Here is a 23192-nt window from a genome sequence, read left to right on the forward strand (position 1 = left end):
CATTCCAATTTTTCAATCTCCCTTTTCACTCAGGACCCATGGCCTCAAGTTGATCAAAAGGTGAATGAGCGGGGCTAAAACTAAATTGGCAATTCACTGATCAACAGCTCCACAAAGGGCAACATATTTTGCTCTAAATATTTGTATAGTCAGCCATGCCATACCAGCTCCTTGTTAGTTAACAGTATATACAGAAGCTATATAATTCACCCCCTGGATCCTGCAGTAGCAAATCAACAATACCCCCAAAATGCAGCAGCATTATTTACCAAAACATAATGAGAAAGTAAATGTTAATGAAAGCTGATTTTTATAAATTGCATATGCACTTCTGTATGCTGTTGAATAGAAACTAAAATCGCAGACACATGCACCACTTTCTTTTGTGTCACAATACCTGTTCCATTTTCGTCTCCTTAAAATTATTTAATAACTGCCATGGCAAACTAGAGAGAGAGAGAGACCTTCAAACGATCAAGCAATGAGACTGAAAGGCCTCAGACAAACATTAAAAAGAATTTTTGTGTCTTTATTGGAATGGTGGAATACACCTATTTTGATAACTTGAATATTTGGTTGTAATTAGAAATGACACTACAGAACTGCAATACTGGTCCAACAGTCTTGTCTTTACTTCCCCCCGCCCCCAAAGCAAGAAATAGAATGAAAATGCACCGAGTAATCAGAAAGCACTAGCAGGCATCGGTTAATCCAAGATTCTAGCTCCTTAGTTCCAAAAGCACTTGCCAAGTTGCATTGTGTGTGGAACCCAAGTTTTAGGATTGGTCATAATTTGAAGTTACTAGAGATTCACATGATTAAGCTTCATGTGGGCATTATTATTATTTTTATTCATCTCAAATTGGTCACTGGTATTTCTCTTGTCAAATATTACATTTCTTTCATTCACTGATATTTTTCTCAACGTATAAAAAAGTATGAAATATAAACAAGCTCTCTCATTGTACACGTGTAAGAGTACAATTGAAGAATTATAGAGCTGACTATCTACACACCATCAAATCCCATCAAATCTTGGATATTCCATTAATATACAAAATATCAGGGCACAGAAAGAACAAAAACCCACTTCTTTTGTTTTGTTTACGCACAGGATCAAATATTCAATCGAAAGGAAAAAAAACACTTGGAATCATTTTGGCTTCCCACTACATCTGCATGTTGAGACACTTATTAAAATATTCCTGTTTAATTGTGTTTGGTCTTTTTTTTTCTTATTTTCAAGTCATGTTTTGTTATCTTAATACCGGCCATCCAGACAAACATGTATTGAGAAAGACCCTCCATCTCCCAGCCTCCCTAGATCCAACTCATGGCAGGTCGGATTTAAGACATAACTCCAAAAACTGGGTTGTGACGACAGATGCTAGGACCAATTTCTTCATAATCTTTTTTGGTGTGGCATACTTGGTAGAACTCAGGCTGGGGGGAAAAGAAGATAAAAGGGAATATTTTCACTAAAACTATATTTTTGACACTTTTAGGTTAAACTTGTGATATATTAAAACTTGTTATTAAAGCACCTGTCTCAGTTTTGTGCCTGTATTATAGCTTATGTAACACAAGACAACACTGCCTTAAAAAGATGTTTCTGAAAAAAATTAAGAACAGATAAACAATAGACAGTGTGAAAAACTCTTCCCCCATGCATTTACATTTTTCAAGGAAGCTCCTCATAAGTTACAAACATTTTGGAAAGTCTATTTATAAAAGGTTCCAGGCAGTATCCCCCCCAAAAAAAAAAATTAAGAGCACTTTTTAAAGCACCATGACTGGGCTTGTCCTATAAACATATACCATGGATAAAGTGGAAAACAGTGACAGTAAATACAGGTCAAAATATATGTGAGAAAAGTTCTCTTCAGATTTCTTTTTCCTTTTGTCAACTTACCGTGGAAGCCAACATTGATCCTCCAAACCAGACAGCATATCTTTGCATATGGTGCGTGATAACTTGTACATCAATAGGTTTGGGCTACAAGATAAAATAAAATCAGTACAAAGTACTATTTTAAATAAAATGTCATTACAGACACTTCTTTTTTTCACTGGCTGTAGCAAAACCCCAGTTTTAAGAATATTTAACCATCAGGCAAAACAGTTTTTAATCAAATTCTCTCAAATGCACTAATCTGAATAGGTTCCAAGATATATATGTTTTCTCAGCACAGTGGAAGAGAACATGACTTTGCATGCAGAAGGTCCCATATCCCAGCCCCAATATTTTTATCTAAAATGATTGGGTCAAATGTATAAGAAAAACCTCTACCTGAAACCCTGGGAAATCATTGTCAGCCATTAATGTTCTCTATAGTACAAGTGTGAACTTTTCCCTTTCTCCCAAAAATGCCACAAGATACTTCTTGTGGGTTTACATGGTTGAAAACAGGCAGAACCTAGAAATCACTTATTCCCCAGGTACTAAAGTCCTAAAAAACACCTCTATGTATTTCTCCCTTCTCTCACAGAAGCCACTATAACATGCCTCTTGCCATTTCCAATCTGTTGTGCCAGAGGGAAAGTACAGGACAGTAAAGTTGAAGTGGTCAGGCCAGTAAAGCACTCAGATCCTGCTTTCAGGCTGGTTTGCCACTGTGAGAACAGGATGCTGAACCAGTTGGGCCACGGGCCTGATCTTGCAGGCTCTTCTTATGTAACGAAAGGTAGTTTCCAATATAAGCACTTATTCACCAACCAAAAACAATACACATTACTGAAAGCAGTTCTATAATTTAATAAGCCTCATGTTGCCAGCAGACTTGAAATAAATGCTTTTTATTATTTTTCTGAGGAAACTGGCAAATTCTATTTGTTATCCATCTGTTGCAATAAACACTGAAACAGGAGTATCCACTCTCCACAAAAGTGGCAACAGCTGCTTCTCCAAAACCACTACTAGTTTTTAAGATCACGGACAGGATAAGTGTCTGTAGCCATAAAAATGAAACCTTCACAAATGTGGAAAGTACCGTATACACGCAAGTATAAGCCGACCCAAATACAGTGGTACCTCAGTTTAAGTACTTAATTCATTCTGGAGGTCCGTTCTTAACCTGAAACTGTTCTTAACCTGAAGCACCACTTTAGCTAATGCGGCCTCCTGCTGCCGCCGCGCCGCCAGACCAGGATTTCTGTTCTCATCCTGAAGCAAAGTTCTTAACCCGAGGTACTATTTCTGGGTTAGTGGAGTCTGTAAGCTGAAGCATATGTAACCCGAGGTACCACTGTATAAGTCGAGGCACCTAATTTTAGCACAAAAAACTGGAAAAACTTATTGACTTGAGTATAAGCAGGTTCACCACATCAACCTGGTGGTGGTGGCAGCGGCGGAAGAACAAGCAGCCCGAAAGGGCTCCTTTCGGGCCGCTCGTCCCTCCACCGCCACCGCATGCCTCACTCAAGTATAAGCCAAGGGGGGCTTTTTCAGCATAAAAAATGTGCTGAAAAAGTTGGCTTATACTCAAGTATATATGGTAATTAAAGATGAGGAGATTGATACAGTTCAAAATGAGGATGACACAATTTAATGGCTTTCTTATAGGATTCCATTTAGAGATGTGATGTAAACTAGCGGACTACACATACAAGTGAAACGTCTTAACTAAAGAAACAAACCTTCAGTCTGCCACCACTCAGTTCCTCGCTGAGTTTCAGTCTGGCATCAACAGTTCTTTTCAAGTCTCGTTGTAAACGGCGACCAAAGTCCCTGAACATTGTGGAGCCTCCAGAGAGGACAATATTCTAAATTGTACACACAAAAGTTGTATTACTTAACAACACTGGATGTTAGGAATCAGTTTCTGAAAATAAGGAGTGAAGGCAGCTGTAATGACTACAAAACAGTCACAGCAAGGAACAGGGCTAATGCTTGAGCCATGCATGCTCAATTTAAGAGACTGAGACAAATTATTTCACAAATAGGAATTTTACAGATAGCCTGAGAATTTTATGGCTTTACAATCAGTGTTAAGCTGAGCACCCCATGAAAGAAAGGCTAGATTATAAATTACTACAGATGTTTAGATACTTAAAGTGCACTTTCTTCAATCTAGAAATTTATTAAATAACTTCTTTAATAAGTTTGTTCTGAGTCAACCTAATTTTAAAACCTATGCAACACAACAAACATTCCTAAATGATCATGCCAAAATTCATTCCACCCTTCTTTCCCTCAAAACCTCCTCCAGAGGGTCTTCCAACCAGAGAGTAGGAGGGGAAGGAGAAGTTCTGTTGCACAAGCAGAAGTTTGCTTATAATAGTGGAACAGCGGCAGGGGATACAACCTAACCCTTTCATATTTTGTTTCTAGTTATAGTTTAACAATATATTTCATTCCATTAATCCCATTATTTACAATATCCACTTGAACATACATTAGTGAAGGACTAATCAGGATAAATGTGCTCATGCTTAGCACACAAAAGAGTCTACGTTCAGTCCTTGGCACCTTCTGGTAAACCCGGAGAAGACTCTCAACCCAAACCAGGGTGGTCCAGCATGCGGCCCTCAAGGTATTTTTTGGTTGTCCTCAGCAACATTTGATGCCCACCCAGCCCTCGCATTGCCTTCTCAAAGATGGGTGAGGCTTTGGGCTTGGGAATGGAGGTATGAGGGCTCTGACATAGTCCCAGAGTCCTCCAGCCTGCTTCCTAAAGCCTAGTTAGTGCTTTCCCAGCTTTCGAGAAGGAGGTGGGAGGTCTCTAGGACCCTGGCAGAACCTCACGTCTCCCTTACCCAGCTTTGGGAAGGCAGCATGAGGACTGGAGAGGGGGCACCAACTTTGAGCCTCGTTCCCCAGCCCCTGTGTGACATGGCAATGTGCAGTCTGGGAGTTCCATGTCTAAGTATTATTGTGGCCCACTTGGTAAGGTAAAAGGTAAAGGTAAGGTAAAGGACCACTGGACGGTTAAGTCCAGTCAAAGGCAACTATGGGGTTGCAGCGCTCATCTCGCTTTCAGGCCGAGGGAGCTGGCGTTTGTCCACAGAGACCTTTCCAGGTCATCTGGCCAGCATGACTAAACTGCTTCTGGTGCAGCAGAACACTGTGATGGAAACCAGAGCGCATGGAAACGCCGTTTACCTTCTCGCTGCAGCAGTACCTATTTATCAACTTGCACTGGCGTGCTTTCAAACTGCTAGGTTGGCAGGAGCTGGGACCGAGCAACAGGAGCTCACCCCATTGCGGGGATTCGAACCGCTGACCTGATCAGCAAGCACAAGAGGCTCAGTGGTTTTGACCACAGCACCACCCGTGTCCCAAGGCCCACTTGGTATGAAAATTTGGACCACCTTGCCCCAAACCCTGGAAAGTCACTACCAGTCAGTGTAGACCCTAAGCTAGGTGGGTCACTTGTCAGACTGCATACGGTAGATTCTTACACTTGTAATATAGCCCATTATTGTGCTTTCAACAGAAGAATTGAGATCTCTTTAGCAAGTAGGCAGAGATATACTCTGAAAAAACCTCTCTCTTTCTTACACATACACACAAACATTATTTAGCTTTACTAACCTTATATAGCGGACGTCTAACATCAATGGGACAGTTCTGAATTACCTCGTCTACTACTTCTGAGATAGGCTGTGTGAAGTCTGGATTAGCAAACTAAAAACAGAAGTATGTATCAGCAAAGAACTGATTAGGTTACAAGTAATTTTATTGCTTAATGGAGCATTTAAAAAAACAAATACAAACAGGTTTCATTTTCCATACATAATACTGAAGCATCAGCCTTCTCTTTAACGTATTAGAGGCAAGTGTAGATTATTGCAGATTTCTTAAGAAAGGATTAAGAAAGCTAGATGAGATGAATTTAGTAAGATGGAAAAAACTAAGACACAACAATGTGAGAGACACTATGGAAAAAGAAGCACTAGTTTAATTGAAGGTAAATTCTAATTAAAAAAATATGTTAACTTAGAATCAGTATTTGCTCTGAAGAATAATCTTTGTTCTCGTCTCTCCCTCACCAGCCTCTACAGTCTTCCCCAATGGCTTTTTTACACTCTTAAGTTTGAGGCAGCTTCTGCCTGCTTATGTACCTCTGTGAAGTACCACTTATTCTCAAAGGTCCTGTGTTATAATAATAAAGATCATTTGAAACTAATAAAAAAAATGAAAGGGTAAAAAACCAAGTACAACCATATACAGATACTGAAGAACAGGAATTCAGGAAAATGTAAGCCTTCCAATCCCTTTACCCTTTCCATTCTCCCTGCTGTTGCATTGTACTGAACACTTTGGAGACCGCCTACGCATCTCAGATGCTAAGCACTGAATCAAACAGTTTTATTCAGCATGAAAAAATGGGAATCAGCTGGAAGAAATATTTATTCCTGTTCCCTCAGCTCACCACAGAAGCCAGATTGGTGGTTTCAAATTTGAAGTGGGAAGAGAGAAACTATTATACGAAGCATGTTGTGTGGCTTTTAGTGATAACAGCTAGATCTCTCCTCCCACCTCCAGCCCCAGATTCTTCTTCAGCGGAGTATCATTTAAGAAGCAGGGGGAAATGCCTTAAAGCTTCACGATCCTCAAAAGTTAAAAACAGATTCAGTTGAACATTAAAGCCAACATAATTAACTCGGCACCAAGAAATTGGGTTCTAAGGTTATTTTAAAAAGGGGGGTGGAAGTACGCTGGCTTTTAATTCCAACTTTGAAAGGCACTACCTGCCCTACATTCTGAAATGAAAGCTGCAATCATAAGTCATACTTACAAGGGAACAAGACTCGTTCAAGCACAACAGTATTTACTTCTGAGAAGATAAGACTAAAAGAATACTTCTGTGTGCGTTATGAAGATCTGCACCAGTTTACCTCAGGATGAAAGAAGATCTCTGGCCCCAAGAATCTCTCATAGCCAACATCAATGGTAAATTCTTTCTTTGAGATTGCGTTGATTCCAGTATATTGTTTGATCCACTTGGTACCATCTGCGTCATACTTGTTAAATTCTTTTACTAAATCAGGGCAGACATAACTAAAGCGTTCCTGGAAATAAGATGCAGACAGTTACAAAAGAAATTCCCAAAAATCTACTAAGGTTTTATATTTGATCAGTTTAAATGGAACAGGAATGAAACTTCCTTTAAAAAACCAAAAACAAATGAAAACACCAGAGAAATGTTGAGTTAGTATTAACTGCATACATTTAAGATAATTAGCACTCAGCGCTAGATACAATTCTATGCACCACTAGGCAAAAATTCTTGAGACCTGACAGCCTAAACTATCTTAGGTGGGGGGGGGGGGGTTTAGTTGGGAGATGCTAACTCCGGAAAATGCATGCTCAAATGTACTATTGCCATGGTTACATACCATACCATCATACACTTTAGAATTTAAAATCCGTCAGTAATAATAGAGCTGCTAAAAAAAAATCATGAAAAGTCTCAAGAAAAGTAATTATGACTTTTCATTATGCTAAACTAAGTACTTTTTAGTATTAGAATACCCTCCTAGCCCAGAGAATTAACTAGATTACTGGCAATTTGTTACCACCAAGATAGCATCTTGATTTCCAATATATAAGTCACCTGATCTGAATTGTTAAAGTTAATACCAGTAGTGGCAAAGAACATATATATGCTGTGTCAGTTTTTGAGTCTTACTGAAATATCTATTTAAATATCTATTTGCTTTTTAAAATATACATTACCTTCACCGCTTTAGCAGTTTCCAATGATTGTTCAGGAGGGATTCCTACTTCTCGTTCTCTTAGCAATTGTTGAATAAAGTAAGTTATATCTCGTCCTGCTATTGGAATATGTTTGATACAGCTGCCAATCACATAACCTTCAGCCTGAAAGTAAATAATAATAATAATAAAATCCTTCAGTGAACTTAATCCCAAATACAAACTTTAGAGACATATTTGTGAACACTTGAGCAGGACATATCGCAAGCAAGTCCCATGTTTCCATCTCTCTACTATCATCTCACTTTCTGTTACATGGATATTTCCCTTTACAGAACAGATAATGGTGGGTTTTCTACACGCCATAACTTATACCAGCACTTAATTAAAGCATCATCTACAACAACACAAAGCAATCTCTCCACTCTGATTCCTAATGAAATGAATCCTGGAAGTATTAAAGCTCTTCCATTTTTGTGTAAAAAGAGAGGAAATTTTGTTTATCACTACTGAAACTAAAGGATCCAAACTTAAAATAATTCTGAAGATATCTCTCTCTCTCTCTCTCTCTCTCTCTCTCTCTCTCTCTCTCTCTCTCTCACACACACACACACACACACACACACACACACAGAGACATACACGGTGTGTGTCTTTAACATAGGGTAAACAGATAATGGTAGACAGAGATATACAAGGGGATCATCAGTCTGGTACAGTATAGCCTTCCTCTTTCACCAGCTTGTAAGGCAGAGGAGGAGGAGGAAGAAAATAAGGGAAGTAAATCTACACTGGATGAAGTGCAGGAAGCTTAGTTTCTGCCCGCATGATTTTTGTTTAATGTGGGGGTAGCAGCATCACTTCCAAAGAGATCGCCATGTCTTCCTTAAAAGCAACAAACCCCACAAAATTTGCAGATTTAGCTGAAGGATACCTTCATATATTATACTGGGAGCATTGCAGATTTAATCATTAAAAACTTTCAACAAGCTATAAAGTTCAATTATATACCTAAAGCAAAAATAAAGCAGATTTTCTCTAACTTCTGTCTCCAAAATAAAAATAAGAATAATTTTAGCACAATCTTGTTTGATATATAACACCTAGTTCACTGGGGAAATGCTGAACAGAGCTGCCAAGACTATTCTTCCCATAATAGTGATAGTTTTAGAAGCAGTGGATTTCCACAAACCACACCCATATTTATGTGTACTTACCACAGGAATGACGTGAGTGACACCATCCCCACTGTCTATAACCGTTCCAGTCAGTGTTCGCTCTCCTACTTGTCTTGATGTCCAAGATGCAGCTAAGGCAAGGACGGCCTTATCCAAGGAAAGAATTTGAGATTTAGTATCTCATAACCAGCCTAAAGGCCTAGTCTTCAAGCAAAGATTGCCACATCAGGCAAAAACCATTTAACATAGTTACATTGCACCATGCAGCAGAAGAAAACAAGAAGTAAGAAAACAGAACAAAGGAACTGGAAATAAAAACCCTAAAAACGGTATTCAAAAATTGGTAGACTTTACTTTCTATAATTGCAGCAGCACCCAAAAGTTAACAAGTAAATTGGAAATTTATTGTAATTCAAGCTTTGGGAAAATCTCAATATGCATTGATATATATAGAAACTACCTAACTGGTACTATATAGCTGAAGCCACACTAGTTTTAAACAGTTTAAAAACTCAGGGCCCTTTCTCACATTACCTTGTAACGTAGGGATCACTGCAGCACAGCTCCTTTCTGTACCATGAAGGCAACAGCAGAAGATCTGGCTTCTGAAAGGAGCTTCCCATAGAAATTGCACCCCTTTCTCAGGAGCTGACAAGGGAGCCATTTTCCCATATACTGAATCAATTACTGTGGGCTTTATCTTTCCCGTGTTGGTACCAAGGATATTATGGGTACTAAAATATTATTGTGTTTCTGAAAAGCTTTTCTTTAAGCTAATATTTTATTAAATTCAACAGTTTATTGCAAAGAAATGTCAAATTATTGCTGCAGATCTTCTGCAGAAGAATTTAGGCATAGGCAATAAAATTAAGGAGTGCAATGAAAAGCCGTGCATTCAACAGAACATAATGAGGAGGAACTAAAACACTATTGTAGACACTCAAAACAGAAAGGTTAAGGATCCACATCCTCACAAGCCTACACAAGACGACAGCTGTTTTCTGGAAGTACGGTAGGTTGAAAAGATTAGCTTTTACAGTAAACTATATATGCAGATCTGAATGGTGAAGTCTCTGAATCATTATCTGACTTTTCTCTTAAGAGGCAAAGTGCATCTTATTCCATAGATCAAACTGAGACACAGAACTATTCTTCCTGTGACAATTTTGCTGTTGTCTCCCCTTTGAAAGAAGGCAAAGCTGCTCTAAATCTAAACAGATATACATACACATATGGACTTTTGTGTTGTGTTTGAAAAGAAACCTGAGGAAAGTGCTATTCAGAGATTAAATGTGGGGCAATGTATGTTTATGAAATACATAATCTGCTTTTCAAAACAAAATTTCAGAACAACTTTATGCGTTTAACATTGAATTTTCATTGGTATGAATACTTTGCTTAATGAATTTTAAATATTACCCTCTGTTTTAAGGTCCACAAAGGGACATTTTTGGCTTAGAATAGATGTTTATAAATTTATTTATATCTCTTAGCTTTAACAGAGAGCCTTATTGCAAGTTCAGGAAATCTACACAAGTGTAGTGTCCTAATTCAAAGAGCCAACAGAAACAGAGAGATGTAACTTCAAAGGGTTAAGACATTCTTTTCATAATCATATCTTCTAGTGCGTGAACACGGTTTTTTGTACTCCTTTTGTGGAATAATTACAGCTTGTTGTTATTTGCTCATGTATTTCTTTGCAATACAACAATTGGGATCACAATTAGACATGATGGCAACAGCTTACAACCTTGTGCCAGCTGACAAACAGGACAGGCGGGGATTGATTTAAAGCATAGCATTGGCTGGTGGGGAAATCAACCTGCTCATATTTCCCCACCAAATATCACTTTTAAAAAGCAGCCACTCTCTGTGACTGGAAATAATGTCTGCCAGAACATTCATGGGAGAAAAACAGCATAAAAAGCTAGGAGGCAGAATAGTTCAGATGGTGTAAGATTCAGCTTCCACACCAATCCAATCATGCAAAAAGTAAAGAGATTTGGCAGCAGACTTAATTCTAAACATGGTTATCGCAATGTGGCATCCAGTTTGGCCCCAAGAACAAGGTGAATTGTTCTGGTCCTTCAGGAGGATTAAACCAGAAATTACTTTTTGGGTCAGAGTCCACATGAGAGGTTCCAAATCCGGTGCCAGTCCCAATTTCTGCACAACAGCTTGCATATTCTCCTCTTAAGGAACGTTACTTAAAACATTTATCTCAACTTTAAACTAAATGATGTTTCACCTGAACAGCAATGTAAAGCCCGGGAACATTGAAGGACTCAAACATGATTTCTGCAGTATATTCCCTGTTTTCTGGAGTATTTAGAGGGGGTTCAGTCTGTAAAGCAAAATCATCCAGTCAGCTCAGTTGAAACACAGCTTTTTACAGTTGAGTTGTACTTGTAGAAAAACAACAACAGAAGAACTTACTTTATCTTAAAATACCCATTCCTATACACATTTAATGTGTTTGAGCATGAACTATATCACAAATTCAGAAGCATGACAAATCCAAATAATAACTGTGTTTCAATCTACATTCTGGTTCTGGAAGGAAAGGTTAGTTGGACCAATTCATATCGGAATTCACAAAGAACAAATTAATCTGGCATTTCTAGTCAAAATACAGGTTTAGCATCTTAGAGTTGACTATACTACATTAAACAAAGTATCTTTAATGTAACAATACTTCTGTTATAATAATGTACCTGTGTGTTCATTTTTCCATTTACCATTTTATATAAAAATAGAGAAATTTAACAAGATAATTTGCATCCAATTCTGAAATATGACATAGGGGCCATATAGATCCTGGGCCCATTGTTAAAATCAAAAATGTTCTCATGTGAGTTTGAAGCCACTCAAGGCCTATTTTCTAAGAATCCCAGCAGAAAAAAGTTGAAGAAACCAAATGTCACTGACTAATGCTTGTCCCTAAGCAACAGCAGCTGTTTTAGCAGTCTTAATTCTACTCAAACACCAGATATACCCCTGTTGCATCACTGGAGAAATACTTATGTAAAATGCAGTTGCCAGGACACCATTATTCAGCTCTAGAGAGAGCTGGTGCAAGTTAAAAGAAACAGAAACTGAAGCAGTCATCCAAAATTCAGAAGCTCTGTGGCTTTTAACACTCCAAAAAGAAAAACTCCTTTAATCAGTAACTGCTACCGTGCATGTGTTCAAGCTGCTACTTCTGCCTCAACTCTCTTGCAAGTTAAAATTTATTCTACACTGTGCTGAGAGAATGTTGTGAACGCTTAAAAAATGGAAGATAGGCTGTACTCACCAATAGAAAATAATGATCTTCAGGTTCTGCCCTTAAATATTTAAAGATTACTTGTTCCATAAACCTCTCCATCAAATCCCAATCTTCAACTATTCCATGACGGATGGGCCACTGTTGAAAATGTTGCAATTAAAAGAGGGGGTTTTTTAAGGCATTTTATGTTAAGAGCTACATAAATATAATTCTGTATGAAGATCAAAAGAACTAGTCTGCAAGGTATTTGCTCAGCGTATAAATTGTTCAAGATACTTATTCTTGTGTGTAGGATTTAAGGACTACATCTCAGTCTTTTCAAACATCCTAGATAAAAACAACAGTACTCTATATCCCAACTATGTTTTACACAGCTATGCTGTTCAGCTGAATATCAACTTAACATAAAATCATAAGACCTGCCCTGTTGGATCCAGGTAAGGGTCCATTTAATCTAACATCTCACTCACCCCCATTAGCAACCTCTGGGAAACTCACAATGAAACATAACGGCCAAATTCCACTGATAATTATTTAGTTTCTGGATGCACTGTTGATGTAAGTAAGATACAACATAACTTTTACTATATTGAAAAAACAAAACACCGGATTCCTTGAATGAGGAGGGCAGGCACAAAACTATTTAGGTGAAGAGCGCCACCAAAAAAATTAGTGACACAACTCACCTTCTTCATGTTGATCTATGCTATTTCACTGCCTAAAAGGATCTTTCACATTAAGATCATTTGTTCCTCTTTTAATTCAAAGAGAGCTGGATGGTCAAAGGTAGGCCCATATAGAGCGCATTTTGTTTGGTAATGTTTCATGCTGGTTCTGAGTTATGGCATTTGGCTAAGTTTTTTCTAGTGACTTGCACACAAATGTGGCAGTTTGGTCACAGAATGTGACCAGGGGACCATTTCTTCAGCGAGATGGCTGTGACCCAAGTGATGGCCCTTCTCTGCTGTGACTTCCAAACTTTAGAATTACATTCCTGAGGATAACACAACCTTCTTCATTCTCTAAAATATTGCTCTGAGATATTGGCTCAACTACCAGGACAGAAATGTATTAAATAAACTTGCAATCTTATAACCACAAAATATTTTATTCATTCCAACCAGAGACTTGCGAGTTGCAACATTATCATTGTTTTATGGTACTTTATGCATTATCATTCTATAAAACAACCTCTGTAATGTAATGAGCAGGCAAATCTCTACGGCAGGGTAAATTCATTGTGTGGTTTCTTTTTTATTTAAAAGTAGCAAAAGTTCTAGTTGTAAATACCTTTGTTGCATATGTTGGTTTTTCTATTGCTTCATCCCCAATAAAGAAGTCTAGGTCATCCACACCTTTCATAACCCTTCTCTGTGCTTGATCGACAACCTTGGCAGATTCCTTGATAGCGATACCTTAAAAGTGTGGGGGGTGGGGAGAGAGTTGCAGTCAGCCGAGAGAGATATGTATCCTAAACTTTCAAAGCGATATTCATTTTGTTGCAAGTACTGCCAAGGAGGAGGTTATTCATTTAGTGGGTACACAATCTAACTTTCTAAATAGATACATTTCAAATGACTTGGAGGAATAGACTTCAAGACACCCACAAGGAAAGTAATCTGTAGGTGCAGTGTGCTTCTGCCACATAAATCTATCAGGAACTCTCCAATTCTATAGCACCAAGGAAGGAACTCTGTACCACTTACTGTATGTACCCTCATTGCAGTTATATGTCTCCATTCCTACGCAATAAGTTACTGGAATTTTATTACATTTCTACAGCTTCCCTTTTCTCATTTAGTTTCTCATCCCTTTTCTCATTTGGTTTCTCATGGCCTCCTTTTCTACCACATCGCATTAATCTCTCAGCACATTCCTCTACAAATCTCTCATTTTAGTTCTAAATGTACATTTTTACTGAATAAGCAGAAGTGTTATAATAGAAAATTGAGGTACTGGGCTAATAGCCCTGGCCAGAAAGTTTTATTTGTTTGTTTGCTTTTTGATTTTAGGTATCCTTCAGTCATTTCAATTCAGTTTTATTAGATATCACCATCACAACTTGAAGAAGCAACAGGTCTTGGGTAGGGGATGGGGTGGGAAACAATGCAAAAAGCCTTTCCAAACACCACTTAATAATTTTGCCCTTGTCCAAATTTAAGATGTAGTGGAATTATTTTGGGCAACTTCAGAGCAAGAAGAAAAGAAGAAAAACAGCGCCCTAGAAAAGCAGTGCCCTGGAAATTACGTCTGGGTAGAAGAAAAAGATGGGAGTTGTGCCGGCAAGAAAGTGGTTGTCTTGGATTTGTGTGCCGCAAGAATAAAACGCTTTAAAAACAAATAAAGTTGTGTTTGTACTGCATTGGGCATTAGTGTGCACACTGATTAAGCCTCTAGTTTAAAATCTTTAAAAGAAAATTCAGTGATAACTTCTTCGGAATAGTTCATTCACAACTGCAAGTATGTTCAGTACTGTAAAGATCAATCAATCAATGGCATTTTGAGCCATATCGCACCATCACGAATTAAGGGGGGGGGGGACCTGAATATAAATATGACTAATAGTTTCCTCCAGCATTAGCAAAGAAAGCAAGAAAAGGCATAGCTAAATTTCTGAAAGCTCTTTTTACCACATTGATTACCTCAACCTCCTTCTACCTGTTAAAAAGCCTATCTCTGCAGTAAAAAAAATCCACAATTATGTGAGATATTTATGCAAAACTACATGTCTAATGTAGATGTTTCAAGTTGCAGTGCACCATCATTCCTTATGAAGGATGCCACCAATGCCACCCTTCAGGATACTACAAGCTATAATGAACATGAAGAACTTGGCTAGATGGGCAGCATATAAATGTACTAAATAAAGGAATCCCTCCACCCAATCAGCAGCCATTCCAACCAGGCTATCAAAGGAGAAATGATAATGCAAGGCCTCTCCATCGGTCCTGCTGAAAGACCAGGTTCCACAAGCCTTCTCCCATGATACAGAAAAATGACGAGAACAAGTTTATATTCTCATTTTCAAAGCAGCCCGGGATTGTTTAAATTAGTATTAAAAATCAGTACTTTTCTAATAAAGATAATCCTATTCTGGAGCATGAATTACAACAAGCAATTGCACTTAGTATAATTATTCATGAACTTGGCCTTTGGGGATGGAAGAGCAATAGATGTTTTCATTTCATCAGCTGATATTATAGCCCCTTGAGCAGCAGTTCCTTTCAGATAGAAATAATAAATTGGTGTGAGTTTTCTTTCTTGAGAGCAGCCTCTCTCAACCTCAGGTCCCCAGATGTTGTTGGACTGCAACTCCCATCATCCCAAGCAACATCTGCAGACCCAAAGTTGAAAAAGGGCATCTACTGATCATATGAGAGTTCCGTAACAGTTTTCCCATGAACAGACTTGAATTTCACAGGACACATAGAAAGAATAAGGCACACAAAGCAAGAGGAGCCAGCAGCACTTGCTAATCTAGGGCAGCCAAGAAACAGAACAGCTGGGGAAAGATCCTCCAAAACTCAGCACTGCAGTGCTAGAGTCTAATTAGAATATCTTTCGCTATTCTGGAGTTTGTTCTTCAAGAATGATTTGAAAACTACACAGTAATTTGCATCAGACATTGTATCAGTTGTATACATAATGCTAAACCACACCATGGCTAAACATTAATACACAAGTGTGTAGGTACTCATAGTAAACATCACAACCATTTCACTCCTTTCTTGGTTGTCTTGCTGCCATTATACCCATAACTTTAAAAACTTACATCTCATGGTTTGTGGATGAGGCAAACTACAAACCCAGGTTCAGATATAACCATGGCTTAGCTCCACGTAGCACAGTAGCAGAATGACTACAAGAGAAACAAAGTGGCTGCAATGTTTACTGTGAGGAAAAAAGCATTTAAAAATATACACCTATTCTCGAAACTAAGAACTGGATATATCTTTGAACACAAATATAAACTGATCACAAACATAAAACTTACATGATGGAATGATGAACTGTGGCTCTGTATTACCAGCATATCCCAGTTTGGTATACCTGTAAAGGCCAAGAAACAGTAATAGGTTACGTTACCAGTCACCAAACAAAAGGCAGCACTTACAAACCAATGTCATAAAAACAGATACTGATTAACAAAAATATTCCCACTGATATCCCATCACTGATGACTCTTACTGTGAATTTTTACCACTTAAAACACCAGACCAATTTGAGGATTTGAATACCTGAAACATAACTGCTTTCTTGATAACCATGATGCCAAAGCTATATTATTCAACCCTTAATCCACATGAATTATGAAGATGGACTGCTCAATGCAATATTATTGTTCTAGGCAGAAATCCTAAACAGCAAAGGCAAAGGTTCAAGATACATGCATGCAAAACCACCATGTTTTTATGAGTTTTGCTGCAGCTAGTAAAGTAGCTGAAAAGGTTAGCAGCTTCTTCATTTAGAATTTGTTTCCCTTGCTAAATGAGGTGATCAGCTTAGCTACAAGTTTCAAAACCCATCTAGTTCTATGCACATTTCTAGAATTGCAGCTTTACTCTGTTAATTAAGGAATGCAATTATCTTGCCTCCCATGAACAACAAATATCACCATTCAAGTCAAGGGTTTCAGTGTTGCAGTCCATATTTATAAGACAATGTTGGCTTATAAGACAATAAGGCTTCCTTGAGGATTTTAAAATTTAATCTTAAAATACCATTTTTAGCATTTCACAGGACTTAGGTGGTGCGTGCTGTAAAGAAGTGTATGTGGAATGAGCTATTGTAGATCATAAGCAATTAACCATATTTTACTGAATCATAGCCACTTCATGTACTCACATCTAAGTGATCACTCTGTACTTAGTACTTTAACATACAGCAAAGCAATGCCTGGCAACCACGCACAAATTTAACAACTTGTTCTCCCTCTGTCTCTCGTCCCTGCATCAAACCTCAGCTCTCTAAATTTTTCACTTTTGCTCTTTTGCAAATGGTGCACAACTAATTGCTTTTCCTTCACACATTTGCCTTTATTTCCTATCAAAGGCAAAGGCTTTTTAAAGGTCTTTAAAATGCCTCCGTGCATTGCACTTACCAGAATCCAATTTGCCTTCACCATCTGGCAATCAATGACATGTACTTTACGCCTTGCTTCTTTTCCTCTTCTCCATATCCTATACTTTTTTAGATTATAAACTGCTGTTTATTTAAAAAATATAGTGCCTACTATAGATTTTAGTCCTTCAAATAATGCAAGCAGAAGCTTTGTTACTGTTGGAACACCCAAAATATCTTTTTGGGGAACAACTGTGCAACACACAGCACCACTGACTGCTTAAAATATCAGTACAGCACCAGTCCAGAGGAGAGAGCTGGACCTTAGCAATGGAGAAAGAAGATAATCTACAACAGGATCACACATGTTGTCTGCTAGGTAAAAAATAGAATAGAATAAAAATCACAACAGGATCCCTAGTGTTTTTAAGTATGTGCCATTTACTCCAGGCAGTGCACAGAAACTGCTTCTAAATAAAAATCCCATTTTCAAAAATGCTATTCAATTATGTGTAACTCAGGTAACTCATACTTCTCCATCAAATTTGTTAAAATTTTAAGCATCATGATGCAACCCTAGTGGAATATTTATAAGATTCAGTAACCTGGGAAATAACCCATAAACTCATCATAAACATTAGTAAGAAACATACAATATTAACTCAAGCAAACAATGCTTGTGATTTAGAGAATGTTTCAATACTAGATTTTTAAAAAATTAATGGAGCAATTATTAGACATTGCTATGATCATTTTAATTCAGCTAAAGCTTTGCAACCCTTTTCTTGGTCCAGTTCACAAAAGCACCATGAGAAAAGCTGCTGCTAATGTGCATTTTTATATATGGGAATGGATACTGAGCCTCTGCTATAGCACATTTGCAAAGCTGATCAGGGTCCGGTATGGTTTCAAATTAGATGTAGGAATGTGTGTTGAGATTCCTCCACTGAAGGGTGTTGGACTCACCTAGACTCACATAATGAATTCGTCACAGATATGGGACTTCAATACAGGTAGTCCAACTACTAGTTGGTTGTCACTTTTTAGTAAGTAAAAGCTAACAGATACCTGCAGTCCAACAAAGTCCATTGCAGTGCATCCAGCACAGAAGGCATTCACATGGAAATGGAGTAGGAGAAGAGAAAAACTATCAATTCAGCTGCTTGTACTCCCAACAGAAGAGTCACAGGAGCTTTATTACAAACATGACTCTAAAACAACAGGGAATTTGCCCCCAAAGCTGTCCAGATCAAGATCTCATAAAGCATTACTCCAGCTCTGTGAATTAATGTAACTGGCTTATGTTCATGTTTATATTCTCCTTATGCTACTCTGCCTTTATCCCACAGCCCTACTTACTTACTCTTAATATTATTATCTCTATCCCCAAATAACCTGCATAAGTATCAGAAAACTACAGCAGATGTCGCCAAGCATCACATAAATGAAACTGGTCACATGGTAAGCCAGACTGAAGCTCAACTAATTGTCCATGATTTAGACCAAATTTATCTTCATACCCAACATATGTGGACAACTCAATCCAGGTGAGGGTTAGCAATTACCATGATTGAGGACAAGTGCAATGGACTTTCCAAGTACAGTCTCTATGAATACAGTACCTAAGGTGTGGGTGCCTTGCAGGTCAAGAGGTTAAACACAGCTATTAGTTGAGAAGGTGGCTTGTTCTGCCACCACACATACACTCTACACAGTGAGTGTGTCTGAACCACACCAATATTTGCCAGATTATATGTTAAAACTGACAACATTTCACATGCTAAGATCTTGGAAATATTTTTCTTTAGATACATTCACACTAACGAAAAGGAACTTTACTCGCTTTTCACCTTATTTACTTTTAGGCAGAGGCAGAAATACAGTTACAGATAGGTAGCCGTGTTGGTCTGCCATGGTCAAAACAAAATAAAAAAATTCCTTCCAGTAGCACCTTAAAGACCAACTGAGTTAGTTCTAGGTATGAGCTTTCGTGTGCATGCACACTTCTTCAGATACACAGAAATACACTTCAGATACACACTTCTTCAGATACGCAGAAATACAGCTTAGACCAAACAAAAGTCTGTCCTCCAGACTGGCCCAAGTCCAGATTAGAATGGGTGCTGCTTATCAGGAATGATAAATTCTGCAACAGCCAGACAAGAAAATGAATTTCATTGTATTGTAATCACTGCAACAAGCTTATGGCTGGCATTACTCAAGTTTCAGAAAAAATCATTCCTAGTGCATGGAACAGGGAGAACCTACACACCCTGTCATGTAGAGTTAAGGATGCAAAGAGTTAAAGAGTAAAATTTTGAGATATTCTTTAAGACATCTGACCTATCTTCCTATCTAAGAAGCAAGAGTACATAGCTTTTAACACAAAAAGCTCCTACCAACGTTAGGAATAGAATAGAATTTTACAAAGCAATGGATTAAATTTCAGTTTGTTCACAGTCATCTATATCAAGACTGTCTCCAGAGCTCAAGAGTTCTACAAACTTTCTAGGATTAGTAGGTAAAATGTGAGACAGTTGGGTCTCTGCTGTAATTCAACTGAGATAAACTTTTTCAAAAATAAAATGTTATAGAAAATTGGTTATGGATGACTTCACCTAGATGTTTAACGCAAAAGGTAAGATGCATGGGGGGGGCAGAATGGAACACTGCAGCACCACAGGAGTCAAAAGATATGAGGTGTTGCAAAAGTCACAACAGCATCACCAGCTGAGTATATCTGATCAGAATGGACTGAAGCCAGATCAAAACTGCCATCCAAGCCCAGCCCAGCAAGATGACACAAAAGAATACAAGGTCTATGACAGTGGATTTCAAGCAACACTGGCCTCTGTCCCTCCTTCCTTCCTCCCTCCCTTCCCTCCCTCCCTCCTCTGATGCCCTCTCGCGTCTCTGCCTCCCAAAGGCCTGCACAGATGTTCGTTGAGGCCCTGGCTATAAGCTCCCCAGGTGAATGGTGCCTCTGGGGCTGGCCAGCAGGTGCTTCCCAGGCCCCTGTAGGCAGTGTGAGGAGCCACCTCCCTTTGGGGCAGGTGGGGGGGGCTGAGAGACCAGGGGCAACCAGTGTGGCTGCCCAGAGGACTCCATAGGAGAGGGGAGAGGAGGCTGAAGGAACCATCCATAAGGGAGCATGTTTGAAAAAGAGTGAGAGGCTGCCGGCTCTGCAGGCAAGGGGTGACATAACTGCGCTCCTGAGTACCACAGGGGTGCCTCAGAAAGAATGTAGTTGGTCAAGGGAGCAGTGGACTCAGAAAGGTTGAAAACCTCTGGTCTATGGTATGGAAAGCCACCAAGAGCCCAAGAGGGTCACCCTCCACATCTCCAATCCATTCTCAGCATAAGTCATCTGCCAGGGTGACCAAGGTTTATTCCAGTCCTGTAACCAGTCTGGAAAACTGATCAAAATGAATACAAATTATCAGTTTTATCCAAGACAGACAGAATTTGAAATACAGTTCAAGTACATTCTGCGTGGGATTACAGAGGTGAAAAAATAGAACATGAGACTCCCTAGGACTGAGATGTAGGGGAAGAGAATGACAAGGGGTCAAAAGATAAAGTACGCTGAATGACAATAGGGAACAAGGCAAATAGGGAAGGGTTATGAGGGGCATTATATGAGACTATGATATGGGAAGGTGGTTACACGTAAGAGATATGGGACACAAGAGAATAGTGATTATAAGGCCAAAAAAAGGAAGTGCTTTATGGGTCAAGATAACAGGAAGAAATAAGGCCATTCATTTGTTGGTATAGAGAGAATTTCCCAGGTTTTCCCAGCTTTCTCTTGCTTAGCAACAACATGGAAAATAACAAAACGGCTTCTCCGCCCTTTATCTTAATAAATGCATAGATAAAGCTGAGCAACAGCAATTTCTTCCAATTTTCATATGCTTGTGCTGTAGTGATCTGGAACATCAGACGTTTGTGGATTAATACTAGATTTTCATAACCAGCCTCTGATAACCAAAAATGCTGCAGATGAAGCATTTTATAGCCCTTTTTATGACAAAGCACATGCAAAATGATCATCCAACCAATTTCTGTCTCATTTCTTTCTCATGCAGACTTTCTGAAACATCTCCCATGAGTGAGCCCTTTGAGAAGAACTAGCATTAAGGTCCTATTAAAATTGCTATTTCTTGCCGCATTTTCAGGGCACAGCATCCCAAACACATTTCCAAGTACAGAATCTCATAAGTGACAGATTGGGAGTAGAAAGACCTTAATGCCGTTCATTGTTTTAGCACTACTGTGATGTGTCATACTTTGTATTGAGCAATAAAATAACTTCCAATAAAACAAATGCCTTCTGATTCCAAAGCCACTCACAAAAGAATAATCTATGTACATTCTTACTAAGAATAAGTTTTGAACATATTCTAAGACACTGTACATTTCGGATATAGTCCTCTATTTGGGAATAAGTGCCATTGAACAAAACAGAGCCTATATACAAGGAACCATGCACAGGATTAGCCTGTTAGTGCAAGAGTACAGAATTCAACAAAAGCACATAGGTGAAGCAGTATCCTAGCATTTTAAAAACGTAAGTTCAGGAAAACCAAAAACAGAAGACCAAGATGTAAAAGAGTGCTCAATAGCTTATGTAGGCAATGATCCACAGCATAAAAACACATCCTGACTGGAAGGAAAATACTAAGATGTACTTCCAGTAAGTCTAAGCTCAAACAGTACAACTCAGCAAATCTAAAAATATTCATTGCTACTTTAGCAAAAATGCAGAAGAATGAGTCATGAAAATAAATAAGATAATTGGCAGGCACTCCGGCCATTCAGTTCTGAGCCTACACTACTACTCTAATTCTTGTTCGAAGAGCTAAATCTCATCTTCAGCAGGGTAATTTCAATACCACAATAACCAGGTGGGTCATCAGTTCATAGTGCGAAACAAGGACAAATATAACAAGGGGGGAAAATAAACAAATATTGATACTTTAAAAGATTTCTAATTCCATGTTTAAACAGTGGGGAGAAAATCTCAAACTGTATCAAACCTACTCTAAGTATTTTTATTCAGTAACAGTGTAGGCAAACCTAGTTTAGGAATGCAGTAATACAAAGAATGCAAAGCAAGATGCAACTCATTCATGACTCAGGGAATAATGAGACACACCCCAATTTCAGTTCAGTTTACAGTAGGAAACAGTAATTATTATTTAGCAGACCTTGGTATTAGCAGCATCACCAATTCCAGATTCTCTTAGCAATGCAACTTTTAAGTGAATTCATAATTACTATAAGACATACCAAGTAAAATGATTATATTTATATTTGCATAGTCCTTTGGAAGCCTACAGAGGGATGTCTGTTGTATACTATTCAGCCCACTCTGAGACAAGAGTTATTTTCACAAATAAGGTATCTCCAGTACCATTCTGCAATATGAGATAAGTACATACAAATCAGTATTAAACCTACTGACACAAAATGGAAGAGAAATCATTCATGAACCAGACAATGAAATTATGCTAGCTACCAATTCCTGTTTATAGTCTTGCTAACCTTTTCAAGTTCCAAAAAGAAAGAGAGTCAGGTCATTCCTGTTGGGAAAATATGTGCTTAAAATATGGCTCTTGCTCTCTATACAGTAGGGAGTTAACACATTAAACAAGCAATTAGATGGCTATACTGGAGAATAGTGACTAATTTATTTCTGGCTGTAAAGGTAGAACAAAATGTAATGAAGATTTGATAGCACAAATGCTATAGGATGAAGTGAGTTAAAATGAATGGGATGTATGCAACTAAGTAGGCCCATTCCAATTAATAAACTTTAATTAATACACTCCTAATACTGTTTTGTTGGATACAAGCCAATATGATTCAAAATCAAATGTTTATTATCCAAGAATCGCTAGGAGGAAAAACTGGCATGCTTCTGCATGAAGTGCATACACAGAGCAATCTGGTATAATTCACCAGGTCAAGAAAACTGTGAACAGGATGCTAGATTAGAAGGGCCTTTGGTAGAAGGCCAAAG

The 23192-nt window shown here is 38.4% G+C and overlaps 1 protein-coding gene across 1 annotated transcript in view; it reads right to left on the minus strand.

The window, feature by feature from the left end:
* Positions 1-508: 508 nt before the first annotated feature.
* Positions 509-23192, minus strand: part of ACTR3 (actin related protein 3) — a 34374-nt gene continuing 11690 nt past the window's right edge. Inside the window, exons 2-12 of the mRNA XM_081873194.1 lie at positions 16101-16156; positions 13397-13521; positions 12134-12244; positions 11087-11182; positions 8878-8985; positions 7682-7825; positions 6841-7014; positions 5534-5626; positions 3637-3762; positions 1913-1996; positions 509-1443 (exon numbers count right to left, since the gene is read on the minus strand). Of these exons, the coding sequence (XP_081729320.1) occupies positions 1348-1443; positions 1913-1996; positions 3637-3762; positions 5534-5626; positions 6841-7014; positions 7682-7825; positions 8878-8985; positions 11087-11182; positions 12134-12244; positions 13397-13521; positions 16101-16156 (1213 nt within the window). The 3' untranslated portion in view covers positions 509-1347. The remainder of the gene's footprint in view (positions 1444-1912; positions 1997-3636; positions 3763-5533; positions 5627-6840; positions 7015-7681; positions 7826-8877; positions 8986-11086; positions 11183-12133; positions 12245-13396; positions 13522-16100; positions 16157-23192) is intronic.

The sequence above is a fragment of the Podarcis erhardii genome (genome assembly GCF_964252035.2).
Source record: "Podarcis erhardii genome assembly, chromosome: 1".
In the NCBI taxonomy this organism is placed as follows: Eukaryota; Metazoa; Chordata; class Lepidosauria; order Squamata; family Lacertidae; genus Podarcis; species Podarcis erhardii.